Source organism: Haliotis rubra, unplaced genomic scaffold, assembly GCF_003918875.1.
Source record: "Haliotis rubra isolate DU_JTF1 unplaced genomic scaffold, ASM391887v1 Scf1274, whole genome shotgun sequence".
Classification (NCBI taxonomy): Eukaryota; Metazoa; Mollusca; class Gastropoda; order Lepetellida; family Haliotidae; genus Haliotis; species Haliotis rubra.
The window spans coordinates 63,679-78,899 of NW_025765197.1; the positions used below are offsets into that span (position 1 = coordinate 63,679).

General features: G+C 42.6%; 1 protein-coding gene across 1 annotated transcript; it reads right to left on the reverse strand.

The window, feature by feature from the left end:
* On the reverse strand, positions 1-14,843 carry LOC124266713. The gene is made up of 8 exons (XM_046701510.1): positions 14,711-14,843; positions 8,068-8,258; positions 7,204-7,312; positions 5,351-5,470; positions 3,797-3,969; positions 2,531-2,811; positions 798-980; positions 1-348 (listed from the first exon to the last, which is right to left on the reverse strand). The coding sequence occupies exons 1-6, from the start codon at positions 14,805-14,807 to the stop codon at positions 2,671-2,673; spliced, it is 831 nt and encodes a 276-aa protein (XP_046557466.1). The 5' UTR covers positions 14,808-14,843; the 3' UTR covers positions 1-348; positions 798-980; positions 2,531-2,670.
* Positions 14,844-15,221: the final 378 nt, after the last annotated feature.

Below are 15,221 nucleotides of genomic sequence, written 5' to 3' on the forward strand. Positions count from 1 at the left end.
TTTCTGTGAAGCTTTTTATTTTATGTAGTCGTTCAATGGAAATTTTACGATTATGATAAACAAAATAAGGATCATATTTAGATAGAATCGGGGATTCGAACCCACAATGGTGTCAATTAATTAAAGGGGAAAGGATCTATCTGTCAACATTGGTTGATTGTTGTTAAACGCCGCAATGACAGCGTGTGTAAATAATCGAAATAAACCAGCTTCTGAGGGCGGTGGGGTTGCCCTTGTTGCCCTTGTTGCATCATAACGTAATGAAGATCAGTTGATGTTCCTACACGTGGATCAATACCGAGAGCATCAGAACAAGCCCCAGAATATTGGAAATCCCCAAGCGCTCGCCTGAAACACAGATATGTGAATAAAAGTTTCAAAATGTGAAGAAAGCTTCTCAAAAGGTTAAGGTTTGTGGTTAGGGGTTAGGAGGGAGGATGGCGGGTGGTAGGGATGGTAGGTGGGATATTGGTTGAGAGCAGTGTGCTAAATAGCCGCTGGCCCGCAAGCCCGTGGCTAGTAAAAATCCATTCGGGCCGGTAAATCCCCATAGTCACTGGCCCGACTGGCTAGTGAATTTCCATGGGTCATTTTATATCTATATCACTCTCTCCGACTTGTTAAGTTATAATACACTTTTAAGACTGAGTGGTACAGGAGAACCAGGAGAACTTAGGAAGGTAAGTAGTACGGTGGGCAGATCCATTTAGGTTGACAAACATATGTAGGTTGTAATGTGCAGGTTAGTTGCTTCTTAATAGTTAATAAACAATCAGCATATTAAATTAGTGAATTACCGGATCCTGTTGGTCCAGGAGATGCAGTTGTGGACGTGACAGGAAGTGCAGGCGCCATCTTGTTTCCGGTTGCTACGAGTGCACGTGCTGTCTTGACAACTGACAAAATCATGTTGTTGGTAACACGACTCATATCGTCACATTGTTGATGGTAGCATGACTGCATATATCCTCGGTAGCTCGCTGAAGTAAATACAGTATAATAAAATATCATTGTTGTTAACGAATCCTGTATCTACGCAAAATCGCTACAAAGTTTTCCCCTCTTTTATAACTCCACTGACATCTTATGCAAGGACTCTTGCGGATCCGGGTTAGAGTTTATCTTAGTACATTCACGCAACTTGATGCCTGTTTATGACGGTGGCTGCTGTCAATGTTATCGGCATTCTTAGGGGTGCGATGTTCAACACCAGTGATGACAGGGTGTTCGGTATCGCGGCTCACTACGACACACTGAGAAACACGGCATGTGAGTAAATATGTTCTCGCAATGTTCCAAAGATACCCGTGAAGATCCGGGTTAGAATTCATCTTCAGTAACCCATGCTTGTCGTAAAGGGCGACTAATGGGATCGGGTGGTCAGGCTCACTGTCTTGCTGACGCATGTCATCGCCTCCCATCTGCGTAGATCGATGCTCATGTTTTTGATCACTGGATTGTCTGGTCCAGACTCGATTATTTACAGACCCCCCGCCATATAGCTTGAATATTGTTGAGTGAGACATCAAACATTATTCAAATCTCAACACATGTTCATGGTACTGTACACCATTTTGTAGTAAAGAAGTGTCACTTTTGACTGTCCTTCCTGGTGATATCAAGGAAGGATTGGAGGTGTAACGATACAGACATTTCACGATACGATACGTATTGCGATATCTTGGAACGATACGATTCGATTCGATTCGATTAGATGCATATCACGATATGCTATCTTTATGTTTTGATAGCAAGTAACTGTGTAAATTTTGATATACTCGTCAATTTCTAGTGAAAAGTAGTAATTCTAACGTCAACGATACATATCACGATACGAAAAAGTATCGATATATGTATCGTCAGATAAAGTATCACGATTATCGATACTACGATTTGTCGTCACAGCTCTAACCAAGACAAAAACAGTCATGTACAGTGGATCTAATCATCTTGATCAAATCCTTGAATTATCAAAGTATCTCAAAACAAAATCCATGAAAATATTGTCATAAGTAAAGCGATTCATCCATTCAACCGAGAGGGGAATTATGTATCCATAACATGAATCCTGTTTATGAAATTCTCGTCCATCAGTTGTTTGTATACATGGTGTGTGGTGTGGCTGCCGACAGCAAACATATGCGTGTTGTTTTGTGTGACCATGAATGATGGGTGCTACTGGTAAGGCAGGACATGCATATCCTTTTATCCTTTTCGCGAAAGCCTGGTGTGAGTACCTATTTTCAGTTTCCCATCCAGGTAAGTCTTCTTTTACACCAAGGGAATGTTCCCGGAATCTTGGCTATTTGGTCGAGTGGATTCTGTATATGTGCTCACCTATAGCGAATTGTGTTTTATAAAAGATGTCTGCATTTCCACGATAAGAGAGCTTCTACAACAGTTAAGAAGTATTTGCACAGCAGGATCTGGACACAGAGACGGGTGACCACAACCATGATTATCAAAATGTTCATTTTTCATGAAAAAAAGGTTCTAACGTGGCATCTGTCCATCGGCATCCATTACTTACCCGTATCTGTCAGAAATATTGCCTTTATTCCCTTTTTCCAAAACTGCGCATGGTCACTACGGAGAGCATCCCTGTAAATAGAGGCGTCCAGAGCCGAGAGTGTCTGCTCCGTTAAAGTTTTAATGTCCAAAACCTCCAGTTCAAACTTGGCATCGCCAGACTGGTTGAATGCCTCTTGGAATACCCGAGCCAAGGAAGCATCGTAGGCGCGTGTGATGCAAGCCAGAAAGTCCCCCCTGACGGTCATCAGAATTGATGCTCCGGATGGCTTCAGGAAACAGCTGTAAAGAAGGAATGATGCTATTGTAAGTTCTGTAAGGTCATGATGAAACTGTGATTACACAATGCCATTAAGAAAGTGGTCTAATGTATAATGTTATATTTGGGATTACACTTTCTTAGTAAAGTAGAAATTCTAGTACTTTTGTTGGGATGAGTTCCATCCGGGATTTGAACCCACACCTATAGATTCAGGCACCTAATCGCCAGTCGCCGTGGCTGAGTGGGTTAGGCGGCTGACTTTATGTGCTGGTGAATAGGTTCCTGACGCTAAGGGTGTGGGTTCGAATCCCGGATGGGACTCAACCCAACAACAGTACTAGAATTTGTCAGTAATATTCAAGATAACTAACGTCGGTCTGTTAATAATTGTGTATGGATCAGACAGTCCAGTGATCAAAAGCATGAGCATCGATTGTTTGTTGTTTAACGCTGCATTCAGCAATATTTCAGCTATAGATCGGCGGTCTGTAAATAATAGAGTAAGGACCAGGGTCTCCTTTCACACAGCACTATGGTGATCGTAAGTCACAAAAACCTTTGTGCAATAGTGCAATATTAAAGAATGGGAATTAAGGTTAAGCTTAGTAAAGGATGCTTCGTGAAAGGAGTCCCAGATAGTCCAGTGATCAACAGCATGAGCTTTGATCTACGCAATTGGAAAACGATGACGTGTAGATCAAATCAGCGAGCGTAACCACCCGATCCCGTTAGTCACTCGTGCGACCATTATGGGTTGCTGAAGACCAGTTCTAACCCGGATCTTCCCGGTCATGAGGAACTGAACCTCATTTATTGAGTGAGTTGACCAGTGGAGTGGTTGGTGTAGTCACGGCATAAAGTACCTGATGTGTTGCAGATATTAGACCTTTACCTGTATTAAACCATGAGCATGTGTAACGTGTTGACAAACAGTAAGCATAATCAGGCGACCTGAGTTCGAACACACAATAACATGTTTCTGGCCTGCTTAAATTCTGTTCTCACCTTTACAAAAGGTCCAGGGAGTACCTGAGACTCCACGGTCTCGTTGAAGTTCATGATAGTGTCCATAACGATGAAGCCGGCAAAGTCGGGGGTTGTGGTCCAGTAGGTAGGGATCCAGTCTCGTATGAAGGCATCACTTCCGCATCCAAGAACGGCACATGCCTTGTCAGCATCTGATGTATACAAATATGAATAGAGCTGTAAGTCAGCTTAAATATAGGGTTTGTGATGAAGGAAAGTCTTCTGCGGCTGTGGGTCTAATGAGTCTTGTGAAATATATCAATACTGCCATGTTTCAGCCAGACAATGCGGGCCTCAATATATCAATACCATGATGCTTCAGCCGTTGTGACATCTCTGTCACACAACTGCAGTGTTTCAGTCAGACAGTGTTGGGTCTGCATATAACAAAACCACAATGTTTCAGGCGTTGTGACCTCTATATCACACAACTGCAATGTTACAGCCAGACAGTAAGGGGCCTAACTTTAGCAATACGCCAATGTTTCAGTCGGTGTGACCTCTATATCACACAGCTGCAATATTTCAGTCAGACAATAAGGGGCCTCAGTATAACAATTACAAAATGTTTCAGCTGGTTGGAACTCTATATAATAAGGGGCCTCAATAAAACAATAACACAATGTTTTAGTTGGTTGGAACTCTATATCACACAACTGCAATGTTTCAGCCAGCCAGTAAGGGGCCTCAATATAAATAAAACTATAACACAATGTTTCAGTTGGTTGGACCTCTATATCACAGAACTGTAATGTTTAAGCCAGCCAGTAAGGGACCTAAATAAAAAAAAAATAACACAATGTTTTAGTTGGCTGGACCTCCATATCACATAACTACAATATTTCAGCCAGCCAGTAAGGGGCTTCAATATAACAATAACACAATGTTTCAGCTGGTTGGATCTCTATATCACACAACTGCAATGTTTCAGCCAGACAGTAAGGAGCCTCAATATAACAAAACCACAATGTTTCATCTGTTGTGACCTCTTCACCACACAACTGCAATGTTTCAGCCAGACAATGCGTGCCTCAATATAACAAAACCACAATGTTTCAGTTGGTTGCACCTCTATATCAACGTGTTTCAGCCATACTGTGAGGGGCCCCAATATACCAAAACCACAATTTTTCAGCCGTTGTGACCTCTTTACCACACAACTGCAATGTTTCAGCCAGACAGCGTTAGGCCTCAATATAACAAAACCACAATGTTTCAGCTGGTTGGACCTCTATATGACGGTGTTTCAACACTATAACTAACGTTTTAGTCCAAACATTGTGTGGCATCTCTATATATCGCGGCTATAATGTATGGTATGTAGCTTCTTATACACATGATATATTACAAACCCGTCAGCTTGATAGCAATTTAACTAACACATCAGAGACACATTGTGTGACACTGCTACAATGTTACAGCCAGTGAAAGTGTTGGGTGTTATAACGCTCAAACTACATTTCAGCCACACAAGGTGTTGGACCTCTATTTCAATGTTTCAAGGTATTGAAGCGTTGTTCACAGGGTACTCACCATCTTCCCATTCCTCCAGGTCAAACGCGACAAACATGAAGGTATAGTTCCTTTGACTTGTCGACAAAGCTTTAGCAGCACTTAGCAATGCCGCCATTGAACTTCCGTTGTCATCGACACCTGGTAAAATAACAGAAGAAACCAATGTAATAGACGCAATGTATTGTGGGTAGTGTATTCCAATCATGCAGTGCGTGGAACAGAATAGCAATCCCTCCTTCGTCACTTCCCACTCGTAATCGCCAAAATGTGATTCTTAAAGAAAAATCAATATGAAATGCCGACTTTGCAATGAATTTACAGAGACTGTCCAACACCTTGTCAGTGGATGCCCTTCCTTGGCACAAACAGCATATTTGAAAAGACATGATGGCATGGCTCGTTGCTTTTACTATCTCCTCCGCCATGCATGTGGCTTTGACTCCGAGGTCCATCCATGGCACGACCCTGAACATTTCCTGGGCGTCATGGAATATGATGCTTTTAAACTTCTGTGGAATAGGCCTATATACAGCCTCAGAAGAATTCCAGCCAACAAACCTGATCTTGTCCTTTTTGATAAAGCCAATGAATTTATTTGTATCATTGAATTTTCTGTCCCTTTTGACAGCAACGTGACTGGCAAGATTCAGGAAAACCATACTAAATATGCGGACCCCGCCTTGAAATGTCTCGCGTGCATTCCAAGTACACTGTCGTCAGACTCCCCATTGTTGTCGGTGCCCTTGGTTTGGTACCTCCTGATCTCTTACTGCAGACCAGGAGAGTGCCCGGGAGAGGCTGCAGTGTTGGGGAGTGTACATATTCTCTGGAAAGTTCTTGGAGAGAGTTATTGTTTGTATCGGCTGAAAAGGTGTGTATTGAAGTTACGCTTGAACACTTGAAGAGATGGAGTTGTACGTAGTTTAAGCGGAAGTGAGTTTCATAGTGTGGTTGCAGCTGAAGCAAAAGAGCGGGCACCAAATGTCTTGAGGTTGAATGGTGGAGGATCCAGCAGGTGTTGGTTACTGGATCTGAGGGCACGACCAGGAGTGTATGGTGTGAGAAGATCACACAGGTATGAGGGAGACATTGTGTTAACACACTGGAAAGCGAGAGTAAGTACCTTGAAATCAATTCTTTCATGCATCCGTAACCAGTGCAAGGAATCCAGAACGAAATGTACGTCACAGGAGGGCTTAGAATGGGTAACAAGACGGGCAGCTTTATTTTGGAGAGATTGCAGTCTTATCTGGGTTTTGGAGGCACGTGTAAGCAGAATGTTGCAATAATCTTGGCAGAATGAGAATCTTACTGATTGCATGCGGTTTTATGTCGCATTCAGCAAAATTTCAGCTGGTACATAAATAACAAATCTGGACCAGACATTGAGACAAATAGCACTGATCTACCAAGCTAGTGTGCAATTACATGCATCAACCAAGTCAAAGAGCCTGATCACCCCGATCTTGAAGGTCGCCTCTTGCGACAAACATGTGTTTTAGGAAGACTGCATCTTATTCTCAATGGTTCCTATAAAAAAAGGTTTGTTTGTTTTTTATAACAGAGGTCTGTAAACAATCGAGTGTGGACCAGACAGTCCACTGATCAACAGCATGAACATCGATCCATACAATTGGGATCCGATGACATGTATCAACAAATTTAGCGAGCCTGACCACCTGATCCCGTTTGTCGCCTCTTACGACAAGCATGGGTTGCTGAAGTCCAGTTATAACCCTGGATCCTCACGGGCACCAATAATCAAGGAGAGACAGCGACCGAATATACGATAACATTACTGAAGATCAATTCTAACCCGGATCTTCACGGGTCTGGTCTCTTTCGAACATTGCGAGAACATATTTACTCACCTGATGTGTTTCTCATTGTGTCGTAGTGAGCCGCGATACCGAACACCCTGTCATCACTGGTGTTGAACATCGAACCCCTCAGAATGCCGATAACATTGACAGCAGCCACCTTCATAAACAGGCATCAAAGGTGCGTGAATAAACAGAAACTAACTCCGATATCAACTGTATTTTCATTCTAATGTGTCAGTTTAATTTAAGAGGAAAAGATGAATAAAAATGCACTTTTTAAACGTTTACCACTTGGTGAGATCATGGACAAGTATATGGGTCTCACATAATGTTGATAAGGGTATACATAGGATTCGAACCCAAGACCAGCGTCCATCCTTGCATTTCGGAAGGTGGTGGTGAACGCTGCTCTTCGCAACGCCTTAAAATGCTGACAGTTTATCATAAAAATTACCAAAAACCTTTCAAAATTTAACACAAATATAATGCTTGAAATTTCAGCACCGCACCTGCTCTCGTGAAATGGAATGCCAGCCCGAATTAATACAACTGAGATCCCTCACATCTCGTAGTTGAAGAGACAGGTTACCCTGAGTTTAAAATCTTATGAATTATGTTGTTGAAGTCAGGACTCAGCACTGCGAATTATGTAGTATAAAGAAACTAGTGGTTGATAGCAAACAACAAATAAACAAAGAAACAAAATAAATCAACAAACAGCCAGGTCACACATTCCCACCTCGCTTCGTTGTTTTCAGGCATAACAAGGATTTAGGCTGATATGGTATTGCAGATCAAAATTTAATCGTGACATAAATTACGACAGTGCTCTTTATTGCCAGATATATTCAGGACTGAGGGTGTAAACAGGGAAAGGAAATGTGCATATATCATAACTCATTTACATATTACCTGGTTTTCACCTGTAAAGGAATGCTCGTGCGTTTCTAGGCCATAATTCCTGAATTCCGTTGAAATAAACTCTTTGGTTTTGAGTTTATAATCTGGATTGGTCACGTGATGCCTGGCCTCTGAAAAATGTTCTTGAAGTGTTGTCCGAACAAATGTGGCGTCCCCAGCAACTATCGGGACGGCGAGAGTGACTGAAAATGGAGACGGGAATGTATTATTACATTGTTATATACTGTGATAGGCACAGGAGTCCATGACACGCAGCTTTTCCTACAGAGTTGCTTCCATGACATGTGCCTGGATCCTGTGATTAATAGTGAGTGAGTTTAGTTTTACGCCTCTTTTTAACAATATTCCAGCAATATCACGGCAGGGGACACCAAAATTGGGCTTCACACATTGTACCCATGTGGGGATTCGAACCCGGGTCTTCGGTGTGACGAGCGAACGCTTTAACCAGTAGGCTACCCCACCGCCCCCTGTGATTAGCAAGTCACAAATATTGCATGCTGACGGGGTTAACTTCTTTAGTCATGTGGACAAGGAGGTTCGTGAATTAGAAGGTTCGTGGTTCGAATCCAGCAGGGGACTCGGAAATTTTATGGCCGCTACATGGGCGCCCAACGTTGGGCTGAGCACGTACATATCAAATATGAGCAAAATAATTCTCAGTACCCAACTATGCGGCTCGGGACGTGCTTCTGTTGACGGGGGAGTATGTAGAAGGGCGTGGAGTCATCCCCACAGATGACATCCTTACCTTGTCAGCTTGCTGACGAGGTTAACCTCTTTGGTCATGCGGACAAGGCGTCCGACTTCGGATTAGAAGGTTCGTGGTTCGAATCCCAGCACGGGACTCGGATATTTTATGGCCGCTACAACTGCATTCCTGTTCATCCGCGATAATAGTCCCGCCTTATGTTTGTGTGTTGGCAAACTCAGCGCACAGCAATTTTCCAGCTCTAGCGGCGTTCTGTACAAAATCGTGTCTAAACCAGACAGCCCTGCCTAAAAACTGATAAACGAAATGTACCCTAAGCAAAGTCAATATACAAAACTGTACCCGGTACCCTACACTGCGGACGAGTCAATATTCCGCAACCCAAAACCGAAACCGTATTTAGTAGTGAAAACAGAATTTATAACGGACAATATAACCAATAATTAAGTGTGAGTGGGTGAGTTTAGTTTTACGCCTCACTCAGCAATATTCCAGCTATATGGCGGAGGTTTGTAAATAACCGAGTCTGCACCAGACAATCGAGTGATCAACAGCATGAGCATCGATCTATACAATTGGGATCCGGTGACATGTGTCAACCAAGTCAGCGAGCCTGACCACCCGATCCCGTTAATCGCCTCTTACGACAAGCGTTGGTTGATGAAGAGCAATTCTGACCCGGATCTTCACGGGCTGAATAACCAATGAAGGTGCAACACCAGCGATAACTTAAGAAATAAACTGAGGACCAGAGCGGGGGCGTTGGGGTAGCCTAGTTGTTAAAGCGTTCGCTCGTCACGCCGAAGACCCGGGTTCGATTCCCTACACGGGAACAAAGTATCAACCCCATTTCTGGTGTACCCCGTCCGTGATATTGCTGGAATGTCGCTAAAAGCGGCGTAAAACATACTCACTTACTCATCGCACACGTCAATAATTTATCAGCAGGAAATAAACTCTGTCAAAAAAGAAACGCAACCCCTGTATTTTAGAGATTTTGATCTGAAGTTTTAGGACGACACGGCATTTTTATTATTTAAGACAGAAGTCTGAAATTTGGCAGAATAATAACCCAGATGGGCATGTTTAAAATTGTCATTTCAAAAGTCATCTCACAGACACCAGTTTGTCACCAGGGGGGCGTCTTTCTCAGTATCTCGTATGAGCACCACGCGCTGCAATCACTGCACGGCATCTCCTTGGACAAGAACGGATAAGACGCCGGATTCTTTCCTGGGGAATGGCTCTCCACTCCTCCTGCAGTGCAACGGCGAGCTGTTGCAGCGTCTGTGGCGGCGGCTGACGTTGACGTACGCGTCGATCCAGAGTATCCCACAGGTGTTCAATAGGGTTGAGGTCTGGTGATTTAGAGGGTCATGGCAAGACATTGATGTTGGAATTCTGCAGAAAGTTCATTGTTGCACGTGCAGTATGAGGCCGGGCGTTGTCCCGTTGAAAAATCTGTGTCTGTTGGTCAATAATCGGGAGAAGGTGAAGCTCTAACACGTGGTTGATGTAACGTTGGGCTGTCAGGTTCCCTGGAACGATCACCAAGTCTGATTTCTGGTTGTATGAGATGGTTCCCCAAACCATGACGCTTTCTCCGCCAAATCTGTCCACCTGTCGGACGCAGATGGGCGCAAAACGTTTATGACGTCTCCTATACAGACGCTGTCTTCCGTCGTGACGTTGCAAAAGAAAACGTGATTCATCAGAAAACCAGATTCGCCTCCAGTTTTGTAAAGTCCGTATCCTTACGTTGTTGCACCACCTGAGTCGTCGGCGTCGATGTAGGGGGCGTAGTACAGGTCCAACAACTGGTCTACAGGCACGTAAACCCGCTTCTTTCAGACGGTTCCTAATCGTTTGAGCTGACACTCTCCTCAAACCTGGTATTTGTGTGGCAGTCACGGTTGGTAGGGCATGCCGATTACGCAGGTGATGGACCCGGATGTACCGATCTTGAAGGGGTCGTGATTCTTGGCCTTCCACTTCTCGGGCGATCGTTGGTCAAATTGAAGTTGTTGTAGCGGCTCCAAAGTCGGGATATCGTTGTTTTGTGAACATTTAGGTGCCGTGCAACAGTTCCAAAACTTTCTCCGGCTTGAACACGACCAATGGCGATATTTCGGTCGGCAGCACTCAATCGTGGCATTTTTAACACAGCTTTTCGGCGACAAATGAATGAATATAATACGGCAGCACATGGGCTTTTATACACCCCTACATTAACTGCCATTTTCATGATTTGCATGTGTTTTTTTTGTGCGAAGTCACCATGAGGGTCATTTCATGCGTTGTGACGGAATAAGCAATAAAATACACTTATGCGTACAAATGCAGTTGTTTGGATGGTAATCTTCATTAATTACGTGTATCATTTCAATACATTCGAATAAAATTCAGTTTGGAAGCAATAACTTCATTCAAACGAATTTTTCATATCTGAGGACAGGGGTTGCGTTTCTTTTTTGACAGAGTTTATTAATGAAAGCAGTTTAACACACATTATGTTTATCGACTTACACACAATGCAGTGTTTATTTTGTGTATTTTAAGTCTCAAGGCCAGGACTGAAAACTTGTTATTGAGTTGCCATAACTATTTTTTTCAGTTCCTATGCAATTCACACCCACCATGACCTGAACTCAGATGAACTCTCAGCGTGAGATATGTTAATCCTCGACGTGTACGCAACAACGGAAGTATGTGGACTGAGAAAAAATATAGCGTACTTTTCAACAGATCCCATACCAGATAACACCTCGACCTCAGGGCGACAACCAAGGTATTCTCCCATCAAAAACACTAAGAAACGACGGAGTCAGCCTCAGACGAAGTCACGAACTAAGGGACCGTTCGTATTTTATGGTTATTTATGGTTGGTGGGGTGGGGGTGGGGTGGGCGTGGGGGTGATGATGATTTCTATGGATAAGCATGTTCAATGTGAATGAGCCCCCCGCATGTCATGTACAATATCATTGACTACCCCCACCCACCCAATCATTCCCCATCCCTCTACGCTTACTTTTTATATCTGTACAAAATTGATGATCCCCCTTTACTATCCGGAACATAATGGGTGACCCCCTTTGAAATCATCAACCGCCATTAATTATGAACGGTCCCTAATGCCGGTCCCTTATGCCGGTCCCTTCCTCGATGTAACTACTCCAATACTTATATCATCTCCTACGCAACCCCCAAACCCCCCCCCCACGACCCCCACCCCGTCATACACGTTTTCACCTCTACAGACTAATACCACACCACGTCAAAATAACGTTAATGGGCCGGTCATTAGTATATTTGAGCTTCTGTACACAAGGCTGAATGGTTGGGGTACAATGGAGTCTCGCCCCGTTTCTCCGACACACGAGAGAAGAGGAATGAAGAAGAAATATAGTTTATTAATGTGTCACATGCTGCAGAACATTAAAAAAAGACGGTACATTATTGCAAGAATTTAAAAGCAGCATCCGGCCAAAAGGCCTATGAGACACAAATGTCACAGTTGTATAAAACATTAGTAATAAAATCACACCCACACATACACACACGCAGCCGAACCGTATGCACAAACACAAAACGCATACACCTTCACACACCCACATACAAGCACACACACACACACACACACACACACACACACACACACACACCCCTACAGACAGACACCTACAGACAGACACAGACACAGACACAGACACACACACACACACACACACACACACACACACACAGACACTTACGATTTCTTACCTAAAATGCATAAATTACATAAATAGCAAACATGTTGACCTTATTATCAAAGTACATTGTAGAGTTAACTATTCTACAGAAATATTCCGGCGCCTAAACATAGTATGGATGAGTGCGGCAAGGGGCTTTACGAACTGGTTATTTGTAAGTAAGAATACCATTTTATCTACTGCTGACATAGATTGGAATGTAGGATGGATACTGGTTATTTCCTTCCAAAGATTATATCTGAGATCTGAATAATAATCACAGTTAACCAGAAAATGTAATTCATCTTCAACGGCATTGCTACTACAGCGAGTACACACCCTTTCATGAAGGGGAGACTTCGGACGAGAATATCTACCCAATTCTACCTCTAATGGCAAAGTGCCAAAACGGAATTTGCTCAAGATACTACGATGTGACCTAGGTAGAATTGTTTCAACATAATGTTCAACTTGTTAAAAAATCTTTAATAAGTACGTAATTTATTTCCATTGTCCTGCCCTTTATCATTCTAAAGCCCAGAAAACCAATCAAAACTGTCTAGCGCCTTAAGGTGTTCTTTAGCAACAACAAACTCCTCATGTGAAATACTAAACAGATCATTTATAGGTAAATGAAAACTAACTAATAATTTATGAGCTCCAATAAACCAAGATCTCCTCCAATTAAATGACCCTCTGCTAATAACGCTGGGTATTCTGCTAAATTCAAGTAACTGAAGTTTACGCCAAAGACGAAGAACATCAATTTTTTGTTTGGTATACTGAGAAACCCAGCCCATTTCGCCACGAACTGCTAAATTTGGAGTTTTTCTAGCGACGGCTAAGAAGAATCTGGCTGCCCGATGTTGAACTGCATTGATACAGCTATACTGCCGTGTTCCCCAAATAGCGGCTCCATACGAAAGAATGGGCTGAACAAGATTATCATATAACTTATTATAAACTTTATAATCCATACCACCAACTGCCTTAAACTTACAAAATATCACACCCAAAGCTCTATTAGCACACTTAGCTATTTCCTTATTAGCAGTAACATTTAAATCAAGATTATCATGCAGCCACAGACCCAAGTACTTGTAAGCACAACAGTAGGTAATGACCTCACTACCCAATGAAAATACAAACTCTGAGCGTTTAACAGAACAAGGACGGTAATGTACAACTTTAGTCTTATTGATATTAACCAAGATCCTCCAACATGAACACCATCCAGCAACACAGTCTAGCATACGCTGTAAGGATTGCTCATCAGGTGCTATCAAAGCAACGTCATCAGCATAAAACAATGAACTCAACATATCTCCATCAATATTTATACCACAATGTAAACTGTCTATTTCATTGGCTAGATCATTAATATAAACTCAAAAAGTGTCGGCGACAAAACACAACCTTGTCGTACACCCGAGTTTACATCAAACGCTTCAGTGAAGCTATCATGCATTAATACGAACTCGTGACAAAGTGCCCTCGTACATCGACTGGACTGCATGGAGAAACTTTCCATTAATACCCGATTTCAACAATTTATACAATAAACAATTACGATTAACCTTATCAAAAGCTTTCATGGCATCAATAAAACAAACAAACGTAGATTGTTTAGATAACTTTCTGTTATTAACAATGGAGAAGAGGCTATATAAGTGTTCCTGTGTACTACGTGAGGAACGGAATCCATTTTGGACTTCAGCCAATAAACCATTAGCTTCTAGCCACTTGCTAAGGCGCATATTTAAAATGTCTGAATAAATTTTACAAGGCACACATACTAGCGAAATGCCTCTATATCCCAGAGGATCACGTGCATCGCTGTCCGTTTTCTTGATTGGATAGATGATGCTGTTTTGCCAGAGTTCAGGACACACACCATTTTCAAAACAAAAGGTCATCAAGGTAAAAAGAAGTTGTATGCACGTATTATTTTTTAAGAGACTCAGCTGGGAGCAGGTCAATACCAGCAGACTTTCCACGTTTAGCGCGTGCCACCGCGCACTCGACTTCTTGGAAAGTGATCGGCGAATTGAGATCAGTTGTATCACACGTAAGTCACTGTCACATCAGCTCAGTGGCAATTATTCATGGTGGAGTCGAAATGAAAGCTAACATGCTACATGCTACTTACAACGTGTATAAAGTATATAGTGTAAAACATGTAAAACGTACCTGTAAAACAAACCAACAGTGTGTGTGAACGGTGCATCCTGCTACCAAACGGACTCAGACTGTCTATGGGGTTCATTTCAAAACGGCCACAGTTCATCGGCTGACTACTACAGTACACTGGAGACGTGGGGCTAGACTTTCACAAGTCTTTAAGACAAAAAATGAACAGTTCAAGTCATATTTATTTTAAAATAAGGCGATGGATAGAATTACTATACATCCATGGGCTCAGCCTTCAATTAAGCCTTGGAGCAGGGTTCCCTTAGGGCTTGACGGGAAGCTTCCCCTCTGACAACTGGCTTACACGAGAGAGATTATATTTTCACACGCAAAACCTTGCGCTTGGGTGGGGTCGTATCAAATGCTGTCAAGAGAGTTTTCCGTTGTTAATGTAGTTCTTACTGGATACTGGTGAGTTAATGCAAGTACATACTACACAAGGCACACATATTTGTTACACATTCTGTAGATTTAAAAACATATAGACAGTAACATGCATGGTGTTGTCCTT